This window comes from Harpegnathos saltator, unplaced genomic scaffold (genome assembly GCF_003227715.2).
Source record: "Harpegnathos saltator strain DR-91 unplaced genomic scaffold, Hsal_v8.6 scaffold8, whole genome shotgun sequence".
NCBI lineage: Eukaryota > Metazoa > Arthropoda > Insecta > Hymenoptera > Formicidae > Harpegnathos > Harpegnathos saltator.
In genome coordinates this window covers 1,695,021-1,716,792 of record NW_020230648.1, presented here as the reverse complement: position 1 = coordinate 1,716,792, position 21,772 = coordinate 1,695,021, and the positions used below count along the sequence as shown (strand labels likewise).

Below are 21,772 nucleotides of genomic sequence, written 5' to 3'. Positions count from 1 at the left end.
ACAATAGCGACCATTGTCGGCGAGAGTTACGGAACGGGTCTGTCGATAACCCACGGACTTATCCTTCCTTCCTGCGTCTCTTTTGTTTCCGAAAATCGCCCGCCTCCGTTCCGTGCCTCCCGCAGATGGCTGCTAAATGACGCGAACATCATTCTATCTTTGTTCTGTATTCGACGAGGAACGAGGACACAAGACGCCGGTTCGTGTCGCCAAATGGGAAGCGCTCCGTACGAGATTGATTCGCGAGTAATCGAAAGCGGACGAGAGCCGTCTCTAACCTCTTCAGCGGAGGTCGCTTTAATTTCTGCCAGCAGGATTTCAATCCTGGAGCGCCCGTAACGGCCAGAGCACAGACTTCTGCATAAACGCATAAGAGAATCAACCAATCAGAGTTCTTCATTTCTGTCCTTTTCGGAAGAAGGAGGGAAATGAAGAAAACACCAATTGGTTGATTCTCTTATGCGTTATGTATTACGCGTTATGCAAAAGCCCGTGCTCTTGCCCTTACTGTCATTGTTTTACGTGTACCACGTTTTAAAGAGCGAAGACAATTACCTTGCGTCCGTGCGCGACGAAGAAGAGAGGATCGCAACGCGGCGAGGGTGCGCGGAATCGCGCCGCGCGCACCACGGCGCCGCGGCAGGCGGCTCCGGTTTAAAAAGTATCCGAGGCGAGTGTTCTCGAGAGCGGGTGCCGCGGGGCGGGCGGATGCGTGCGAGTCGACTGGCGGCGACGGCGACGGCGACGGCGGCGGCGGCGGCGACGGCGGCGGCGGCGGCGACGGCCGGCGCGACACAGTGAGTCAGTCAGTCAGCCGTCGGACAGCGTCGAGGTTAGGTGCGTCGCGGTGTGCGGACGTTCCTTCTGGTGCACTCCGCGTGTCTCTCTCTTCGTCCGTATCTTCGTTTTCTCCGGCGTGCGCGATCTTGCGTTATGCCCACTGCGATCATCGTCGCGAGAACGAGCCAGCGATCGCCGATGCGATAATAACAAACCGCGGTCGCGGTCCGTATCGACGAGGATGTCCTAATAAATCTTCGGGACACATGCTCGATCTTCCGAAAAGCATCGTTCAAACGACGACGACGACGACGACGAAGAAGAAGACGCCAGACACTTCCTCGGGACTCTCCCTCTCGTCGTAGCGACTGCGACTGCCGTGATGTTGCCGCGCGACCTGGTGACTGTCGCGACGGTGGTGACGAGCCTCGCCGTCGTCGTCGTCGTCGTCGACGGCGCGCCGCTCGCGAATCTGGACCCGGAGGATTACGAGGTGCTCGCCGATGACGAGACGAAATCCGCCGATAACGGTAACGTATCTCCTCGGCTTGCTCGCCGCTTGTGTTACGCGCTCGCATGCCGCGATCGCGCTAATTTCGCGGGAGATGAATGCGCGACATGTCGCGCGAGCGAGTCGCCAAAGCGAAACGAAGGAGAGGAGAGACGAGACGAGGCAAAATGAGATGAGATGAGATGAGACGAGACAAGACAAGAACGCGACACCGGACGGTCGCCAGAAAACCATGACACGTTGTCCTCGGGCGAGTTTCTGTGTCTCAACCTCGCGGGCTTTATTGCTGAACCGTTGCCGCCGCCGCCGCCGTCGTCGTCTCTCTCGGTGCACGTTTCCTCGACATTCTAATCGGACCGCGTATCGCGGACCGGGATCTTCGATTCGCGATTTCACTCGCACGGGTCGCCGGCTGAGTCGTTCGCGAAGAACCGTGCGAGAGTAATAACCTGCTTTCGCGATTGCGCGATTGTATCGCCGCTTCGATATGATAATGCGGGACGTGTTTTTCAGACCTTTCGCTCGCGTAAAATTCTATCGTATCTCTTTTCCTTTCTTTTTTTTCCCGTCAACGCGGCGGGCGGCGTTGCGAGTTTCCCGGCATGGAAACCTCGGCTGAGTGGATTTATACCGATGACAAATCAAAACACGTTCGATCCCTTTGAATATGATCCGTTCGCTAATCGCGGACGCGATTGTCTCCCTCCCTCCCTCTCTCTCTCTCTCTCTCTCTGTCTCTGTCTATCTGTCTCTGTCTGTTTCACACACACTCCGCGATGGCAGATCGACTTTCGTGAATTGTTTTAACACACTTGTGTATGAGAGCATTCTATCGCTCTCAGACTGTGTTACTAGCGAAGGTGAGATACTCTTGCGTGCAAATGATCGCAGGAAACACGGCCCGCGCACGTGCTCTCGGCACGCTTGTTTTGCTAATTCTCTCGCGAGTTTAGCAATTTGTATCTTCTCAAGGATGGCTGTCGTATTAATTCGATCGCATGTTTGTAGTACGAGAATAGTAACGTTGGGGTTAGAAACGTTGGGGAATTGTATCACAAGGTTTCCCGGAAGCCAGCGGATTCGTCAAAAATTTCGCCAGCAATTTATCCAAAGACGATCGCTCGACCGACACGTTCACGAGACGAGTTACTTGCAATTTCTCGCAAATATTTGCAGTCGTGAGGCGCTAACGCGTTGAAATGATTTATTAGAGAAGTTTCATCCAAAACACGCGATGAACCTTTCTACAGCTATTCTTCCATCGAAGATGATGATGAAAAAAAAAAGTTCTATCTCTTTTCCTCCTTTTACGTACGTATTTATCATTTTTATTAAAATAGAGGAAAATATAAACTTTGTTCCCGCTCCCCCTCCCCCCGCCGTCTGAAGATGTAAATTTGGGAGCCGACGTAATATCCCGCAGAGTGAGAAAGAGAAAGAGCGGGAGACCCACGTTCTGCTGCTGCTCGGCGCCAAGAAGCTCGCTGAAACGCCTTGGTTGCAAACAGAAAAAAAGAAACAAAGGCTATTACGCGATAGTGTAAACTACCTCGAAAGGGGGTCGATCGACGTTCGTGGAATGCTCAACGCGAGAAATAAAATCGTTTATTGCGGCCGAACGAGCGAGGAGCCGTGTAGGGCGAACGCTCGCATCGTGCGACGCACAAGTGATTCACGATCGATCGATAGATTTACATTCACGAACGGCGCCTGCTCTAACATCAATGTTGACCAGTGCGCTACTTCTCCCTTCTCTAACGATATGACTGGTAATAGGAAGAGAACAGAGCCGACGGCGATGATGATAAAAAAGAAAAAAAAGAATCGGTACGCGCGCGCGCGCGCGCGCGAGAGAGAGAGAGAGAGAGAGAGAGAGAGAGAGATAGAGAGAGAGAGAGAGTGGATAGAAAGAAGACGGAGAAATAAGTTTCTTCCTGTCTGTCGGATAAGAGAGAAAGAAACTCCTTACTTTGGAATTTCAATAACTTAATTTCATGCACGGCAAATTCATTCGGTCGCATCACCACGTTTAATTCTGATTTGTTTTAACTTGTTCAGCAACAATGACACATGTGTGCGTTTGTGGATAATGTAGTTAGACAGTACATTTTTATTCAAACAAAACCGTCAGCGAGAATGCAACGAACGTGACTGTGGCTAATTATATTCAACACACCGAAGTTTGCAGGAGGAAAAGAGAAACGTCGTCGAGTGATTGACGGGTGTCACTTAGAAGTGAAATTACATTTCCGAGCTCAATAAATCCCCTCTGCCGAGGAGGTTGATAGCCGTTGCGACTTTTCGAAAACGTCACACGTGTTAACCGCGTGTGCACTGCATCTCGCCGCGATGTGCTGTTTTTTAGCGTCGTCGTCGTCGTCGTCGTCGCCGCCGGCGGCGGCGAAATTTATTATTTTTCACGTACGCGCCAAGAGAGCGGCGCATCTCTTCCGTCCCTAGTTTTCTCCGAGTTATTCACGCAGTACTGCGTATATACGCGTGTGCGCGTTCGCACGCAATAAACGCAGAGACAAAGGCGTACGGCGGCGGCGCGCGCGGTGCGCGAAATAATAAATATCGAAGAAATTTTGTCGCTCCGCGGCGATAGCGAGTTTAGAGAAAGACGATAAAGTATACGTCGGGCGCCAGCTAGACGCGTGGATAGCGGGGAGTACATAGTGCGCGCTTACCTATATACTCCGTTATAGTATGTGCGTGCGTGCGTGTGTGTATGTGTGTGTGTGTGTGTGCGTGCATATGTCCGCCGACACGCTTGTTGCACGTCCGCGTACACACCGTGCTCGCGTTAGCGAGCGTCTCTCTCTCTCTCTCTCTCTCTCTCTCTCTCTCTCTCTCTCTCTCTCTCTCTCTCTCTCTCTCTCTCGCTCGCTCGCGCTCGCTTTTCCTCGCCGGATAATCTGTGAAAACCGAGCGAGCGCGCTCGTGAATACGCTCCAACATAATAGACGTCGAACGGTGGCTCGAAGGTGTGATCGCGCGATGGGCAAACGGCGCTACGAATAAATCACTCGATACTAAACAGGTCCGATTATCGCGGTGACAAACCGCGAGCGCGGGGTATACGTGATCGCGCAGCATATTCCTCGGGAATAACACGTGCTCTCTTGCAAGCTGCGCTTATCGCGGCGATATCGTCGCGGCTCGGACTCGCCAGTCCTTTTCAGACTGGAGTAATATTCGATCGGTTTAATTGACTGTTTACGCGAAGATACGCGTCCGCTCTTAGCCGTGGTGTATTTAAACAAGTCGGGACAGAGAGGAGAGACAAGGAGAGGGAAAGAGAAAGAGAGAGAAAGAGAGAGAGAGAGAGAGACGACCGTCGACGTTCCGCGGAATCGTTTCGTCGGTTGTTTATAGTTTCTCGGCTGCATTTCACATCTTCGATAAACTCAACGAGCTCGATATCGCGGGGTCGTTAATCCGTATGCGTTCGACGAATCGCTCGTTAATCTATTCGCATATAGTATAATAACGGCGCTCCTGATACAAAGACCTCGTCTCGTAGTCGTTTCTTTAGCACGCGCGCCCGAGTCTCGTCTCGTCTGATCGTTCGACTAATTAATTTCGACCCGCGATCCCAGTGTCGCTAATGAACGCGTCGAGTCGTTCGACATATAATTCACCTCTGGATCTCTCCTCGACGGAGAATATAATTACGAGCGACGAAACATAGTCACGTTAGAGGATGAATTCATCGGCAGGACACCGTTTTCAGATGATCAGTCGAAAGTGCTGCTTTATTATCGAGGCTTCGATCTGCCGTGTTACTCATCGCGCCGCCGCCGCCGCCGCTGTCGTCGTCGTCGTCGTCGTCGTCGTTGTCGTCGTCGTCGTCGTCGTCGTCGTCGTCGTCGTCGTCGTGGAGCCACCGTTGTCTTCGAGTGGCGCGACGACGACGAAAAATGCGAGCTCATCGACGCCACGAAGAGCGGAACGTATGCACGCACACGCCCGGTTTATCACTTGCACACACATACACATGCATGCACACGCACACGCACACGCCATGCCTGGTAAGTGCCGCGGCGCGGCTACAGCTGGCGCATGGCGTTAAGCGCGCTACGCACGCACACACCGTCACCCAGTGGCGCCTGTCGGCCACACGGATGTGCATGCGTGCGTGACGAGTTTCTACCTCTCTTCGTCTACATGTATATATGTTCGTACGTACATAAAGTAGTCCGCGTGACGGTACCGCACGTATGCGTTGTGCGTCGTGAAAAAGAGAAAAAAATTACCGCCGACGACGATGACGAGATCTGCGGCTTCTTCCCCTCCTCCCCCCCCCTCTCTCTCTCTGTCTCTCTTTCTCGTCTTCTCACTTCGCAAAACTCGCTCAATTCGGGACCGGTTAATTGGAACGGCGAAATCTCACGGCGGAGGGATACGTCGTCGTCGCTTCGGGTGATCGACCGAGGAAAATCGCTAACGGCCGAGATAACACAGTCGCGCTTTCGCTGGAGATTGCAATCGTCATCCGGGTGTTGTGCAAAGACCGAGCCGGGCGCGAGCCGATAACCATGACGACGACTCGATGCGCTCTCTCTCTCTCTCTCTCTCTTTCTCTCGCGATCCGCGATTGATGCGTAGTAGACGCGATCGTAGATGCGGTAGATTGTAGATTCTCCGCGTTTAACGGAGACTTTCTGCGTTTTAGCGGAGACTCGCCGCGTCTCACGATAAGCAAGCAGTCCACCTTTGACTGGCGAAATAGTGAAATTTACGTGCGGCCGCTGCCGCGCACGTGTTGCCGGCGAGTGACAGGCGTTCTCCACTGTGGGACGCGCGCTAATTCATGTAATCCCGATCTCGCTCGCCACTTGTTTACGATTCAGTGCCATTTCCTATGCGGTCGAGTCGCACAGTAATTACATAAACTCGCCGGCGCGGCATAACTGCACGCGACTTACGCGAGACCGCCGCAGTCTACGCGGGGCCGTTGCATTTAACCGGCCTAGAATTTCCGATACCGCTACTGTCGCTTTCCGGCGCCCTCGATGCAACAACAACACCTACTATCCCATCCTGTCTGGCCGACTCGTCGACGCGACGCGACGCGGCGATTTCCCACGGTAAAAACACAAGAGCGCGAACCGCGCGGGACAGAGTTCGCTGTACTCCGCGAGCGAGGAGCCGCGAACTCCCGCCTCCGCCCCCTCCCCCGTCGCCCTTTGGCGCCCAAGGCGCATTCCGCGATACGGCTCATCAAGGATGCGTGACGACACGTAAGAGCCGCCCGTGCAAAATCGCGCGCGTACTTAAATATAACTGCCGCGAGACGTTTGCTCTTCGCTACTTACAATCGGCCATCAATCAGCGCGAGTGTTATATCCTTGGCATTCGAATGGACGGACGCGCGAGTTATGTTAATCGCGCGCTTCGTATGCGACGCCGCGCCGCGCCGCGGCGTATAAGAGAGCGAGCGAGAGCGAGCAAGCACGCACGCACGCACGCACGCACACGTGCGTACGGTATGCATGCATGCATGCATGCATGTGCAACTCGCGAGGATCGAGATGCGTCGAATCCAAATGAACGACGAGCGCTGTTGCAATCCCGCCGTTTCTGCGGCTCGGTAGCCGGCGATCAACGAACTTGCGATGCGCGACGTTCGACGACGACGACGACGACGACGACGACAACGACAAGGAGGAGAATGCCATCCGGGGCCGCTGGACGCGATAGAAAAGACGTGGCGACGCGCGATCTATTCTGATCCAAATTAACGAGAGTGACGGCCGATGCGTCGACAGCCGCTCGATTGTAAACCGCGACAAAGCCGGAGACGTCTCGCGAGAGATTCAATGCCGGCGACGGGACCGAGAGAAATTCCTCGAGAGAGGTAGTTTCGTCAATCACGCTCACGACGAGCTTCCATTCGATCAATCGATCCGTTAATCTAATCAAAAAATAAAGGGAATATGTCTCGCGGCAATTAATTTGCTTCCGACGTAATTTTAACTTTGCTTTAAAAAAATTTCATTTAATTCTTTTGTTTTTTTTTTCTTTCTTTTTCCTCAACCTTGCACGAGCACGCGCACATTGCGTTGCGTAGCGTTGCTCAGAGCCATTATTTACATTTTCGCCGCGTACTCGCTGTCACTCGCTGCCGGGATAGAAATCTCTCTCTCTCTCTCTCTCTCTCTCTCTCGTATACATGCTGAATCGCGACTCGCATCGAAATCGCGCGCGCGCCGCCAGCCGACACTCGCGCGATAGTCAGTCAATAACGGCGCGGTCGTTCTGGATCAATTAACGCGATTCCGAGCTTCCCCCTTCGCGACGCTTTTTGCGCCGACAATGACGCTCTCGCATCGCTCGAAGCGAGCGAAAGTAATGGCGGGACAGAAACGAGAATCTCGGTGGTCGGCTCGGTGACTCGATGGCACATTGTGAGGGAACGCCGGGAAAAAACATTAATCACGCTGATCCAAGCCCAATAGAATGAGAAAGTTCTCCGGTCACTTTTCCAATTCCGATTTTTCGCCTCTCTCGCTCTCGCCGACGTTCCGCGCGTTCCATTTTTCGCGCCGGCGACTCTTCAAACTCTTACCGCCGACGAGCGATCACAATGCGCCTCTATAAATAAATGCACGAGCCGATAGATTCTCGGAATCAATGTCAACGGCTGCGGGAAAACGCGTCTATAAATAAAACGCAGTCGAAGCCGAGTCATTCATACAAGTTATTCTACTTTCGCACTCGCGCTCGCCACATTTGCACGCGCGGGCCCGCTGAGGAGAAACAAATTCTCAGCGCAACTCTTTTTTTCCTCGGCGTTTGTTTCTTTCTGCGACTCGGCACCGATATCTTGGCGCGAGTTACGCGCGCTTGTACGTAACGATTGCGTGGCGTGATGCAAGGTGCGCGTCTCGCGTGTGTATGTGTGTGTGTGTGTGCAATGTGCGCGCGGTGCAAATAAATAATAAGTTATATCATAAGAGGAGAAAGAGAGAGAGAGAGAGAGAGAGAGGAGGGGTGATAGCTCCGGTTTCATTGATAGTGCTCGATGAAGCGTGCTTGAGCAAGAAACGCGATACCGTTTAGTAATCGCTCAGCATGCACGAGCATGTCGAAGAAGCCGCCGCCACCGTCTACCTGCTGTCGCTTCTTCTCGCCACAGTGGCGTAAGCAGAAGCGAGCAAAATCGCTCGGACTTCAATTTTAGCGAGAATCTCACCGCGACATTCCTTGCTTCATTTTCTAGATTCACGGTCGCGCGTTTCTCTTTTTTTATTTTTTTTTTTTACATATGTAATACACCCGCTAACTTGTATCACTTCCGCACACGAGGGTGAGCTGAACCGTCGAACCGGTTATTAGTTACACCGGATGTATCACGATCGGACGAAGAGAGGGTTGTCCCTCCCTCCTTCTCGAGCAGCCTGGTTCGCAATAACAATTCGCCACGGCTGTCTCGATCGGTTGGCTCGCACTTCCTCTCGGCGTCGGGCGCGCGCGTTTCACCCTTTGTTCCCGCAATAAATCATCAAACGCTTCAGTGACTCCGGTTAGGGTTACCGCTTGGTTTCTCGGTCAACGTTCCTATGCGCCGGCACAGGCGAACTGTTGGAAAATTCTGTCGCAACTCCGGACGGCGAAGAGCGACGGAGACACGAGGAGGAGGAGACACGTCGTTGACGTAGTACATGAGCCGATGTCGAGTGAGACGTCGCGTTAAAGACACGCCAGGATTTCAAATCGCCAACAATGCGAATCGCTTCTTTGCAATTAGGCCTCCACGTCGACGTCTACGTCGTCGGCCAGCGGCCAGCTGTGTGTGGCCTCCACCAGCAAATCGCGCACTGCTGTCGTGCGTCAAAGCGGCGTTGTTTCGCGCGAAAACGGCGACTTGAGATGACGTTATTTCCAGCGGGGTTGCACGCAAAGTACGCGTTACAGCGCGCAGTGTGACATTATTTCTCGTCTCATTTGCAAGGCGAGCCTCCAGACGCGAACTTGGAAGTCCCAGTGACTCGCCGATCCCGTGCTTGGGTTTTGAAAGTTTAATTAGCCACGACCTCGAGACGGCCGATCACGACGGCCCGCGTTCGGCCGGGAGATATAATGAAAGGTGATGGTCTCGCGGGATGCTCGGTCGTGCGCGCGCGCGCGCGCACACACAGATTGCCTGCGCAAAAAGTTCGAAAATTATCATAAAGGCATTTACGTTCCGCGAGCATCGGCGTCTATGTGCGTGCGTGCGCGCGCGCGTGTGTGTAATTTGGAGCAATTTGGCAATTGCATATAATTGATGAGGATGCCTTTTACTTGCCGACGGGCCGCTCTCGCCCATCGACCGTCGCGCGTCCGCATATTCCAGTTAAGTAGGGCTAATCACCGGGTTGCCGAAGCCCGGGAACATCCAGAACCTGTCTTCTAGCGGCCGAAAATGCCGAGAGCCGCGTATACTTACGCGGCCGTATACCATATTCGACCAGGGTCTGCTGGAGCTCTAGACACATATACCTGGGCTGGGAGGGCCCCGACGGGACGACGGAGAGAGAGAGAGAGAGAGAGAGAGTGGCCCTCCAGCGAGAGACCCTCCTACTTCCCAGAAACGAGGACCCTGGCTCCCTATTGTTCTTGCTAATTGCCACCCCGCGTAACCATCCGCCGTCCACCCGCCATTCGCTTTCCGAAGCGACCGCGGCCAACCTACCGGACCATCCCTTCTTCCCTCCTCCCCCCCTCCCCATAATGATCGGGGATGACCCAGCTCGATGGTTACAAGTCCCAACGGAAATACCACTTTGGTACGCGAGCTCTTCGTCAGGCGGAAATTAGGCGAAACCGAGCGAACGATCGGCCGCTTCTCGTCCCACGCTCCCCTCCCCCCGTCCCTCGCCCGGAGGGAGGATTGTTTACCGCATAGCGAATATTCGATCGTGTTACCTACTCTCCTCCGACAGACGAAGACATTTCCGAAAGACACGGGAAGACACTCTCCCTTTCTCCGCCCCTCGAGCTGCTCTGCTCTCTTTCAGCTGCTTCTCTTCTATCGCGATGTCAATCTTCGCGCGACAAAAGCATTCCCGGCGTTTTTACAGGATAAGATTAAGGTAGTCTGCTTTATTGGAGGGTTAAGCAGGCTCGCGAGTGATTCATCGCGTCTCTCGAGCGGAGACCGAGCGTACCTGAGATTATTATTTAATCACTCGGTGACCTCTCCGTCAACAGACGCCGCGTGTCGTCGCAGTTTAGCCTTCCTCCTGTCGAGTAGCCTCTCATTGTTGAGGCTAATTCTTCAGTCTAATTCTTCAGTGACAATCGCTGAATAGTTTGTTTGGACACGCGATTGTACGCGGCTCGAGCACAAAAGTTTCTCACGAGTCGGGCCTCTCGAGAGGACCGAGAGGGGTCGGTCCTCCGTTCTCGGCAGGCTGCCGGCTCGCCACTCTTCATCATCGACCGCTCTTTCGACCACTCCTTTCGTCTCTCGCCGGGTTCCACGTGGTGCTGATGAGCCCGCCGCGAACGTTCTCCGTCCCTTTTTCCTTTTCGCATAACTTTGCGAGTTCATAGCCCATTCACTCGTAGATACGAACAGGTGTGTGTCCCCCGTTGCCTGTGTCCGTTTTCTTTTTTTCTTTTGTTTCCTTTTCTTTCTTCATTCGCCGGTCGTTTATAACTCTCGCGTCGCTACCTTAACTCTTTGCGCTCCACGGTGAATGCTCGACGACTCGATATAATAAAGCGAAGCAATTTGGATACGTTGACAAGCAGAGGAAGCCGGCTTGGACTTTGTCATAGCGCGTCGATATTTCTCCGGGTTCAATGACGTTTTATATTTAAACACATTGCAGTTCGTTACTAGCCTCACGTGTGTGCGACTCGTCGATCTCTCACGAGGGATCGGCGAATTACACGCGTGTAATAACGACAATTTCTCATTCCGTGTCCGTAATGAAGTCCACGTGAATTAAGTCGACATGCATTTCATTCGCATAAATTCAAAGTCTGCTCTACACTGTTATAAAAAAAAGAAAAAAAAACAAACAAATGGTCCTGTAGGGACGGTTTCGCTGATGAATCGTGTTAATGTGTCGAGTGTTCACATCGAGTACAGACACGACGTTCGAGTTGCCTGTCTGAAGCTAAGGATGCCGATTTTTTTTTTCAAACAGATCGATTTAAAGATCAATTCGAATCACGAAGAAAAGATTCGATCTTTAAAAAATCGGTTTGTAAAGACTCGATTTCAGAAAATCGATTTGAATCGTCGGTATGCATGTAAAGTGAACCACTCATTAAAGTATACTATCTGTCAAATTTCCACACTCTAAAGTAGACCTCGTGTAATTCATATAAAGTTTAATATGAATTAAAGAAATTAAACAGATGGTACTCTTTCGATTGTGTTGTGTGTGGCCACAACAAGGTAGAAGAAGATCTTTAAATCTTTATATTAAGGATTTAATTAGTTTGATTAAACATTAATCAAGGGTCATTAAATAAGAAATCACGTTTACTATTATATGCATATACATATGCATATAATATATACTATTATATGGAGTGGCTGTGATTGGTTCGCGCGTTCCGTTCCGCTGAAAATTTTCGTCCATGGGACATCGTTGCCTAAAGGCAACGTAACGTGCATCGTGCAGCCATTAAGTGAGTTCAAATATTACATAACTAAAAAGAATTAAAAAAGAAACTGTATTACTAGTAGAAACTGAAAGAATCGCGTTGGCGATTTTCAGAATTTACAGATCGATCCTTGAATCGATTCAGTCCCAGAAAATCGACTTGAAATCGATCCCTTAGGCTCCGATTAATCGATCTTCGATTAAATCGACTCAAAATCGGCTTACCTCACGGCAAAGCGTCACGCCGAGTGTAGCTCGATTTCCGAGTGCAAAGGGTTAATATTCCCCTTGCTTGCACACGCCGCGCCGGTCGGCGTGCGCGTTCGCGTTCTGAAGAAAACAACAATTACCGCGGGGCACCGTATCGTAATACAGCGCGCGAACGGTCGCGCATAACAATCGCGGGCGGACACGCGACGCGAAGAATCGCGACGGAGGTTTCGACGGAGCCGCGCGCGCGCGCGCGACGATCTGGAAATCGCAGTCGCGGCCGCAAATTGGCAATTTCGCCGTTCATGCGCGCACACGCTAGCACGCACGCACGGCAACGCAATTTGTTCTCGCTCTCACGCTAATTGCTGTTACGCGCGGGGTGTTTCTCGCCGCCGCTCGCCGGTAGCGCGCTAATTGGGAAAGTGTGCGTGTTCGTGCGATGTATTCGGCGTTTAATAGAGAGTTCGCGCGAGCTGCCGTGTACCTCGTGCACGACGCTGTTGCGCAACGTTCGCTCTCTCTCTCTCTCTCTCTCTCTCTCTCTCTCTCTCTCTCTCTCTCGCTCGCTCGCGCGCGCGCGCGCGCGCGCGGCTTACATGCAGGCTCTCGTAGCACTCGAGGCGAGCCGAGAGAGGCTCGTTAGTTTCATCACAACTCTGGCGTGCGCCTAGATATCTACCGCAGTCGTATGTATGTACGCGTACATAGGTCGTCGCTCCTCTAATTGCATGTACAACGGTGCTCGTTCGAATCGCGTTTCCGTCGTCCAGCCTGGGCTTTCTATCCTCGGGCGGACGACGGCGACGACGGCTCTCCCTCGGGCTCTCGCTCGCGAATATCACGCGGGGAGCGTTCGTTGCGCCGAATGCGCGCTCTCTTATCTAGAACGCTTCAGAGGCGCTTCTTTTCGCGAGATCGTATCCTCGCGGGGCATTATCGGCTGGTTTGTCCGTTTTTCTTTACGAAGAGAGACGACAACATGCACGCGTGGTTCCCGGAGAATAAACAGAGCGCAGCCGATAAGTCGAGAGACAACTGCGGAAATTGAAATCCGGAGTTTGAGGAGGGTTAGCGGAGAGTTGAGACATGTACAGTGATGCAAGCTATTGCCGTGCCTTGCTACAGACGGTTACCTGTTGCTGTTCTCTCTTGGCCTCGAAATGTTTATTTAAGAATTATTCAGCATTTGAGTGACTAGATATTCTCCAGCTGCATGTGTAGTCTTAATTTCAGTCTCTCCTGGGAGAAGACCGATCATGTCAAATGATCCTTAACCCTTTCACCGCTGAATTAACTTCGCTTGAGAAAATTATTAAAATATTTGGTAGCCCTACGTTTTTCGGGTCGCTGATTACGCTGAATCTAAAGTCAGATTTGCAAAATTCAAAATGGCGGATTCAATATGGCGATCATGATGTACAAAATTAATGAAAATTCCAATTATTATTAAATAATGACCAGGTCGTAACAAGAACATATGATTCTAGACGATGGAACTCGATCGAGCTGGAAAAAATTTGTGTGGGAAAATGTTCAATACTGCATATTTATGCTTACTAGAGATTAAACATTCATTTTTTAGTAAAATAATATTGATAGTATGGATAAGATGGAGATACAGAATACAAAAACTAGGAAAATAGAGCTAAAAGTGCAAAAAATCAAATTTCGGCCGTTTTTGTAGAAATATTTGTTTATAGAAAAAATCTAGCCTGCAAAAAAATACTGAAAAAAAATATATGTTTCTGCACAAGATCAGAAAAATATTTAGTGACAATTTCAGACCTCTCTTACATTCAATACTCTCCGAGGAATCGATTTTTCCCTAAAGAGAGCATTTTTCTCAACTTTGATTTGTTATAAATAATCACAAATGAATAATTGGGTATAAAAACCTATTGGAGTATGTCGAACAACTGTTCTCTGGTATCTGGAGAACTCAAATCCCCGATTAGTCCTTCGAAATTATGTGATTTACAACGCAAAATTGAATGAAGAAAAGATGGGAAGTATATCTCCCACTAACAGCGAAAGGGTTAAATCTCCTCTTTGAGCCCCGACGAAACTATTTCCAGCGTTAACAGAGACAAGAAAGTGTTTCACGATTCGACGGAATCTCAATGTAGAGCCGGGATTTTCACTCGGAGAAACTCCCGCGCGCGCGATTCGCAGCGCAACGACACGCAGTGTTTCCTCGCTCGTCGATTTATTCGTGTCCGTTTGCTCGCTCGCGCGACGCACGATTGGCGGCCGATTGGACGTCATATTAAAACGTAGGAGTTCCATTCGCTCGCACTTGCAATTGATAATCGAGAGAGACCGATGTAACCTTCGATATTCGTCACTGGTGTACATCGACCTCGCGGCGCAGTCGGCTAGCTCGTCTCCCTCGCCCTTCCCCTCCCCTCCCCCCCCCCGGTATATCGAAGGAACGTGATATAAAGAAAAAAGGAAAGAGGAGAAACGCGCGCGCGCGGGCAATAAGAGTGAAGGCACTCGGCGCATCGAGACCGGGCCGGGGAATAATTAATATACCATGGACGCATAACGAACGACTCTGCGATGCAGTCTGTTTGTTTTCGGACGGCTCTTCCTCGACCTCAAGCTTGTCGGCCGTATCTCTCTCGCTCGGGCCCCTCGACCTCCCGCTGGTTTCTTCTCCCCTTTCCCTTTTTATTTTAAACGCGCGCGCGCGCGCGCCCAGGATTGTCCCCCGAGCTCTCCCTTCGGAGGCGGCCACTGTTCTTTATTTCAATTCAACCGCCTTGCAATATAGATCTTAAATAGCCGGCCTCAAGAGAAGAAAAAATATGACGCTTTAAATATCGCCGGCAATGCGACGTGTACGTTCGATGAAAAGGAGCAGTTTCGTGCAGAATCGTTGCTAATTGCGGATATCTCGATCGTGACATTTGTTTCTGTCTTTGATTCGAGGCCCTCGTAATTTCGGTTGTGCTACGTGAACGTGAAAGTCTGAGGGTGAGGAGGGCCAGAAGGGAGGATAATCGCATTCGACGGGCGCGTCACGAGAGAGATCGAGATATCCTCTCGAGTTCACGTGTAATTTCCCAACACGCGACACGTAATGATAATCGCGACGAGAAACGCGATGAAATCGTCAAGCGCGTCTCTGTTCTTTGTCTCTCGTGCGTTATTCGGCCACGAAGTTGCTTCGAAAGAGGGCGAGGAAGAGAGAGAGAGAGAGAGAGAGAGAGAGAGAGAGAGAGAGAGAGAGAGAGAGAGAGAGAGAGAGAGAGAGAGAGAGAGAGAGAGGGACAGAGTTACGACTCACGAACGAGCGCACGCACAACGGAGAGAGAGCCGCATGCCTCTCTCCATATATCCTCTCCACTTTAATCTTTCTTTTGTGACTCGGCTGTTTTAGCGTTTTTTATTCCCCGATGAGAGCTGGACCCCTACAGGCTGCGAACTGAAAGAGGGAGAGGGGGAGAGAGAGAGAGAGAGAGAGAGAGAGGGAAGGAGGAGCGCGCTCGCTTGCAAACTGCGAGAGAAAGAGAGAGAAAGATAGATAACGAAAGAAAGAGAGAAAGAGAGAGAGAGAGAGATCGAAACAGAGGCATGCAAGACATCGCTGCGGGCTTATTAGCAAGAAACCGGTGGGGAAAGACGAGGTCGCGATGGGGAACTGGCAAGATGGTTGAGACGACGAGGGGTTGGGGCAAACGAAGCCGAAGCCGGGGTATGCTCGCGGATAAAGATGGCCTCGCAATATCATAATAAACGTACCTCGCGTCTCCCGCTCCCCTGCTCCCTCTGTATTCTTTTCCTTCTCGTTTATTTCGTGCGGTCCTCATTAACGCTGCAGCGTCGGGGATGGGGCCCACCCTCGTCGTCGTGGCGCGCTGCGGTGTGTATATTTGCGTAACGTCGAGAGCACGCTCCGATACGTAGCGATGCGAGACTTTTCGGAGTTGGCGCGTAGTCCGAGAGCCGCTGAAGATTCCGATTCGATGTCGCTCCTCTTGCGAGTGATTTATGCGAGAGTGCTGCGCACGCACGCGTGCGCCGCCTTTGGAGGCTTCGGCTTTTGTGAAATCGAACGACGGTAAGCGCGGTTCTCCAGCCCGTCTGAAGTCTCTCTCTCGATCTTTTCGGCTTCTGGAAGCCGACAAAAAGGCCCAATTGCTTCCTTATGCAGGCTCCCGGCCGTTCGCGAGAATAAAGCGCGACGCTGGACGTCGTCGTAGTGGTGGTCCCCGGAGAGTTCAGCGTTGTACGAATTTTAGACCGAGGTCCGAGAACGAGAAATATCCAGAGTTAATTGACTTTATCCGACGTTCTTCCCCCGGTAAAACGCACTGCGTTGACTCTGCGAGAGATCGAACGAGTTGAAAGATAAAAATAATCTTGTCAGTGTTGCAAATTTAGGCAGGTTGAATATGTCTTCGAGAGAGAGAGAAAGAGAGAGAGAGAGAGAATGCTCCGTACAATTATCGGCGCTTCCTTTTCGTTTCTCACCGACATACGACAAAGTGTACATTTCCAAATTTAAACGTATATTTACTCGGGGACTCACATCCACACACCTTTTTTCCTTCCAGATTCGTCGAATGTGAGAGAGGTCAGATGCTACTGCAATCAACCAGATTGCGTACCTCAGGCATATATGTGCCGCGGTAAGGTCTGCTTTACGGAACTACCGTCGAGCGCAAACACACTTCTAAGGATGGAGCAGAGCACTCGTAGCGGTTGCTTGAACGAGGGCCTCAAGAATCGCCAGTGTCCCGCGGGATATCTCTGTTGCAACCAAGAGGACCTCTGTAACCACGTGGACAGTCCTGCGATGAAGAACAGGCTCAACAAGTCTCTGCAAGGTTCGAGTGTTCTCTTTTGAGCACAATGAGACTCCCTTCACCATCGAGAGAAATTCAATCGATATTTCAACAGTATATTGCGTGACAAATTATTTTTCATCTTGTCACAAGGATATCGTTAATCTATCGTCAACTAAGTAATGGAAAACCGAGAATGGTATCTCGAACACGATCTCTACTTCTCTACTTTATTTTGTCGTTTAGTGTTGGTGGGCGATCAACGAGCGTACTTAGGCCCCATGCAGCCCAACAGTCACGGGAGTCAAGGGACGACGGACAGCTGGTTCAGGACGACGACGATCGTCGTGTCCGTCGGCGGTGTGGTGGTTCTGCTGATACTCGCCAGCCTAGCCGTGAGATTGCTGCAGCCTGTGCCAGCTCCGATCCGCGCGAGCGGCAAGCTCGTGCCGCACCGGACGTCCGTGAACGGGCCGCCCTTACTCGGACCACCGAAAGTGCCTCTGGTTTAAGAAGGAAGTTCCGCGATCCAAAGACAAAGTTTCTCGACACAAAGTGTTCTAAGTAGTAGTTTAATTAGCGGAGCCGCGATTGCGCTGGCTTTGGTGTATGACTTCACTTAGCCTTGAACTTGGTAGAGTGTAAGGATCTCTTTGTGTACATAGTCCTTCGATTCGACCACGTTTCGTTGATTTTTTACGATACATTTCACGCGTGAGTGCGCGAAGCTTCGCGCGGAACCGCCGGAGTCATATACCGAAGTCCAGCCACGAGAGGCTGTTTAGAAAGCTAGCGGGCCGTCGAAGGCTCTACTCGGCTGTGAATTTTACGAGAAAGAAAAGAAAAATAAAAAAAGAAACGAGCAACTACTGTAAATTATATTTGCGCGACGATAGCGACGTATTACTTGTTGCATTTCTTCGAAACAACGTGTCGATGCGGCGGCGCGTCGCGAGAGCTCGAAGAGTGAGAGAATGGTCCACAGGAGGTCCGCTTTCGGGTCCTTCGAATACACGACGTCACCACGACGTGTAGCGAGCGCACGTCCTGTGTCGTTGTATGATTCTGTAAATAGTTGTATCTACGTATTTTTCTTTTTTCTTTTTATCGTGTCGAACGATACATCAATTTCGCAACGTCATCACGATCGGTGACATTACATCGCGAGAGACCGATGTTCCCTAAGAATATCGTCGCATAAACTTTCCGCTATGAATGACAGCCTTGAAGAATAAGAGAACGGGAAAGCTACATCTCGGAAAGATGAATGCTAGACATTGCTAGACATTGCGAGGGAAAAGAAATTCGGGAGTACACACGTATATACCGTACACGTAGTATACCGCGGCGGTCGTCGTCGCGACTTCAAGATATGGCCGTGACATTTGTAAAGGCGTTACTTTGTACACGTATTTGTAAGCGTATTCCATATAAACACTATTTGTGATAGTACGACATAATAACGAATAAATATAAATATATATATATATATATATATATATCTAGGACGTTTACCTCTATAATATATAGACTCCGTTTTACACGTGTCACTTGTGTAAGGAATGAACGAGAATGAGCAAAGTAAAAGTGTATTTTAAGCGCCTTCTCAGAGTTCTGTCTCTATTTATTTGCTCCTTGTCATCATTAACACGCACATACCACATCGGTATCCGATATACAGGAAGGATACGTCATTACTCTGTAAAATAGGTGTTCCATTTGATCAGAAACGTTCTCGTGCTGCATTGAAATTTTTTCAACCATAAAACGCGAGTATAATATAAATGTTTTGGCATCACAGTTTAAAAATCGCTCATCATGTCCCATGCACACCATTTACCCGCATTTTCCCGCGAAATTTCTCGCGGTTGCGCGCGTCTAACCAACGCTATACGCACAAAACCGCCTGTACTTTATCCACCGGCACGGAGATGGTGCCGGATTGTTTTTATAAAAATACTGCTCAAGGTATGTATCGCCCTTTCGACTCTCACACCTGCGTGTTTTCCGGCCCGTTTTTTTAGAAAGAAAAAAAGACGGTATTTTGCCTTCCCAAGTCAATCGAATTTCGAGCGTGACATTCATGTTTCTTTTCTTTTCTTCTTTTGATCTATGTACATGCATGTAACATAGGAATATTGAGATTTAGCATGAGTTGCTTGAAATCAGTCGCCTGTCAACCTAACCCGTCCTTGGCGGGTTCAGTCGCGATGACAGCGAACTTAAGAGAGTATCTCTCCAAAGGACTTGACGTAAGCCTCGTGAAGTTTGTTGATAAAGTCAGGATCGCTTTTCAACAAGTAGTTGAACGCTTGCAAAAGCTGATTCTTCGTCAACGGTTCTAACGGTCTGTTCAAGGACTCCGGTGGACTAGGCGCGGCAAACATTACAGGAGGCATCAACGCCGGTGCCGATCCTCTTCCTGACAACGTGGGCGCCGGGATAATGTCGTCCGATGACTGCAAAATACAAAGAGAATTACATGAATATCCTTATGCATACTGTCGGGTAATCAAAGGCGCTACACGTACTTTCTGCACAAAAGCTCAAGCAACTATCTGTGCATCTTTTCTTACCGTATTTCCGATTGCGTGAGCGAATAATGACGCGAGCGGATTCGCATTGTTGATAATGTTCGAGGTCTGCTGACTTCTTAAGGTTGAAGACGACACTGTGCTAGTCGGGGACTGTATCCTGAGAAATCCGGTCGACCCGTTCGAATCGCTCTGATTCACTGGTAGCTGAAGTTCCTGCGACATTGGCGCTGGCGTGGACATCATTGAGTCTTGCTGCGCTTTGTTCCGTCTCTTGGATCTGTTCGAAGAGGAAATGCTGCTCACATTGTTCGGAGTTAATGCGCTCGTCGACGGTGGTTGTGACTGGTGATGGGTTGATGGTTGCGGCGTTAAGGATCTCTGCTGCTTCTCAATATGCTCCAAAGTATGTGCCGCCGGATGGGACATTAGACGCGCTAGTAGAGGTTTATTCTCGACCACGACCGCACCTCCGGGAGTAGGCTGGTCACCTGGTTTGAAATGTCCTGTGTTCACCTGGTTCAGAAATAAACAAAATGAGTTGCTTATTATTTCAACAATACGTTCTACGTATTGTTGACTCGATGTGTACACGGTGTAAAGAGAGGCGCGACACCAACCTTAGCTTTGGCGAAGAAGTCCATTACGCTCTGCGAGGTGACATCAGGCCCTAAAGGAGCATTCAACGGTCCAGGAATATTGTCTGTGGGTGTGACCAGTGGAGATTTTGTCCCTGTTACTACACTCCCGCTATCGCCACTACCACCTCCACCACCTCCCGAGCTTCTACTTGTATTGAAGTCTTCCTGTGCCTTGCTGAGCATACTAAATATATCTACATTATTCACATTAGGTCCCGAAGCTTTCTTTGCCTTTACGGCTAATGGTTTGCTGTTGATTTTGCGACTTTCTTCTGATTCCTTCAACAATTTATTTATTGTGTTTGCAATACGCACACACTCTTCTTTCTCATAGAACCAAATACCATAGATGTTGCATCTAGAATTTCTGTAGAGCAAAAATGGCTCCTGCAATTGCAAGTCCAAGCCTTGAGCAACTGGTTCAACTAGATTGTTCGTGTTCAATCTGCAACAGAATTCTTTTATGCTAATGATCATACTTTCATCACTGACATAGGAAGTGTAACTTAACATGCATAAGATATTAGTCAGCGTCTTAGATTGAGATAATTCAGTAAATCTCTTTCAGTGAACTACCGGCAACACACAATACGCATTATGCGCTCTCATCAATCAACACTGCAAGAGATGTATGAGATGTGTGTAAAAACCTGTTCATTATGAGAATACTGTTGTATGGCTCGCCGTTTCTCGAATAGACGAAAAGTGCACCCTCGATATTGGTCTTTTCCCATTCGTTCTCGTCTGCGTTAAATGTATACAGGGCTACGTGGGTTGCGGTCTCCAGAATATCCTTGACGTAGGGGTCAACTCGTTTTAACGCGGCCACATTCATCCTCAATTCGGTCCGATCCGTCATGATGATTGAGACTACGAATTGCACAGAGAGCTCGATAATTACCAGTAATTTGACTTGACGTGAACGTTACACTCTTTGTTCACCGGCTCTTTAATAGCCACAGAGAGAGTATTATTTTGAAATAACGTAAGCAGCTGCTTCTACAACAGACGCCATACTGGATCAGCAGATTAATACCGTTGATACGCTAAGGAGTTCATAAAATATTTCAAAGGTGGCATAGCAACTTTCTTTCGTCCTTTGCTCACAACGAGTATTAAGGAAAAACTTGGCATTTTTGTTGCTCGTTAATAAATAAAGGATACAGTTCATACGATCGGCTGTTCTATCCTTTCTGACTGTTCTGACTAAGTCTGTCAATAAACATCAATGTCAATTGACATCCTGTTAATAAACGCTTTGTCCACCTTGCTATTGAGTTGTACCACCTTGGAAAAAAGCTATCTTTCACTTATCATTCAAAAGCATCATTATTTGAAATTAAAATAATTAATCTACTTAGCATTGAGATGTAATATTCGGTGATAAAAAGATTTTACAACTCACCCTTAATTCGTATCGCTCGAAACGAACGTTACTCTGACTTATCGTTGAGTCGTACTACGAATTGTTCGTTAAAGACAGTGGCGGCTCGTAGCGGAGACTCTGGAACTACACTTTAGGATAATGATCGGAACCACTGTATTTGTCAAGATATTTTTTTCATCGCAAGATATAAGTGTACAAAAATATTTTAAATATTGATTTGTATTGTTAATCATATATTTAAGAGAGTGTTAGCGCTCAGCGAGATTTCTCTGGCGTTCTAAATCCCGTAAGACCAACAGT

General features: G+C 49.7%; 2 protein-coding genes across 3 annotated transcripts; one reads left to right on the top strand and one right to left on the bottom strand.

The window, feature by feature from the left end:
• Window positions 1–798: 798 nt before the first annotated feature.
• LOC105181959 (BMP and activin membrane-bound inhibitor homolog) lies at window positions 799–18,513 on the top strand. Its single transcript, XM_011139055.3, has 3 exons — window positions 799–1,310; window positions 16,680–16,952; window positions 17,157–18,513. Exons 1-3 carry the CDS (start codon window positions 1,163–1,165, stop codon window positions 17,420–17,422), a joined length of 687 nt encoding a protein of 228 aa, XP_011137357.1. The 5' UTR covers window positions 799–1,162; the 3' UTR covers window positions 17,423–18,513.
• On the bottom strand, window positions 18,499–21,558 carry DCP1 (decapping mRNA 1). Of its 2 annotated transcripts, XM_025306728.1 has the most exons (6): window positions 21,491–21,558; window positions 21,250–21,372; window positions 20,736–21,101; window positions 20,065–20,530; window positions 19,487–19,960; window positions 18,499–19,369 (listed from the first exon to the last, which is right to left on the bottom strand). In XM_025306728.1, the coding sequence occupies exons 3-6, from the start codon at window positions 20,942–20,944 to the stop codon at window positions 19,133–19,135; spliced, it is 1,386 nt and encodes a 461-aa protein (XP_025162513.1). In that variant the 5' UTR covers window positions 20,945–21,101; window positions 21,250–21,372; window positions 21,491–21,558; the 3' UTR covers window positions 18,499–19,132. The 2 variants fall into 2 exon arrangements, with proteins under 2 accessions (XP_025162513.1, XP_011137359.1); XM_011139057.3 differs by having other exon boundaries at window positions 20,736–21,372.
• Window positions 21,559–21,772: the final 214 nt, after the last annotated feature.

Excerpts from the sequence above, each read along its gene's own strand:
- LOC105181959 (XM_011139055.3), top strand. The coding sequence starts at position 1,163 with ATGTTGCCGCGCGACCTGGTGACTGTCGCGACGGTGGTGACGAGCCTC. Across the intron at positions 1,311-16,679 it reads GACGAAATCCGCCGATAACG|ATTCGTCGAATGTGAGAGAG; the intron begins GTAACGTATCTC and ends TTTTCCTTCCAG. Across the intron at positions 16,953-17,156 it reads GCTCAACAAGTCTCTGCAAG|TGTTGGTGGGCGATCAACGA; the intron begins GTTCGAGTGTTC and ends TTTGTCGTTTAG.
- DCP1 (XM_011139057.3), bottom strand. The coding sequence starts at position 20,944 with ATGACGGATCGGACCGAATTGAGGATGAATGTGGCCGCGTTAAAACGA. Across the intron at positions 20,531-20,735 it reads AGTATTCTCATAATGAACAG|ATTGAACACGAACAATCTAG; the intron begins GTTTTTACACAC and ends ATTCTGTTGCAG. Across the intron at positions 19,370-19,486 it reads CTCACGCAATCGGAAATACG|TCATCGGACGACATTATCCC; the intron begins GTAAGAAAAGAT and ends TGTATTTTGCAG.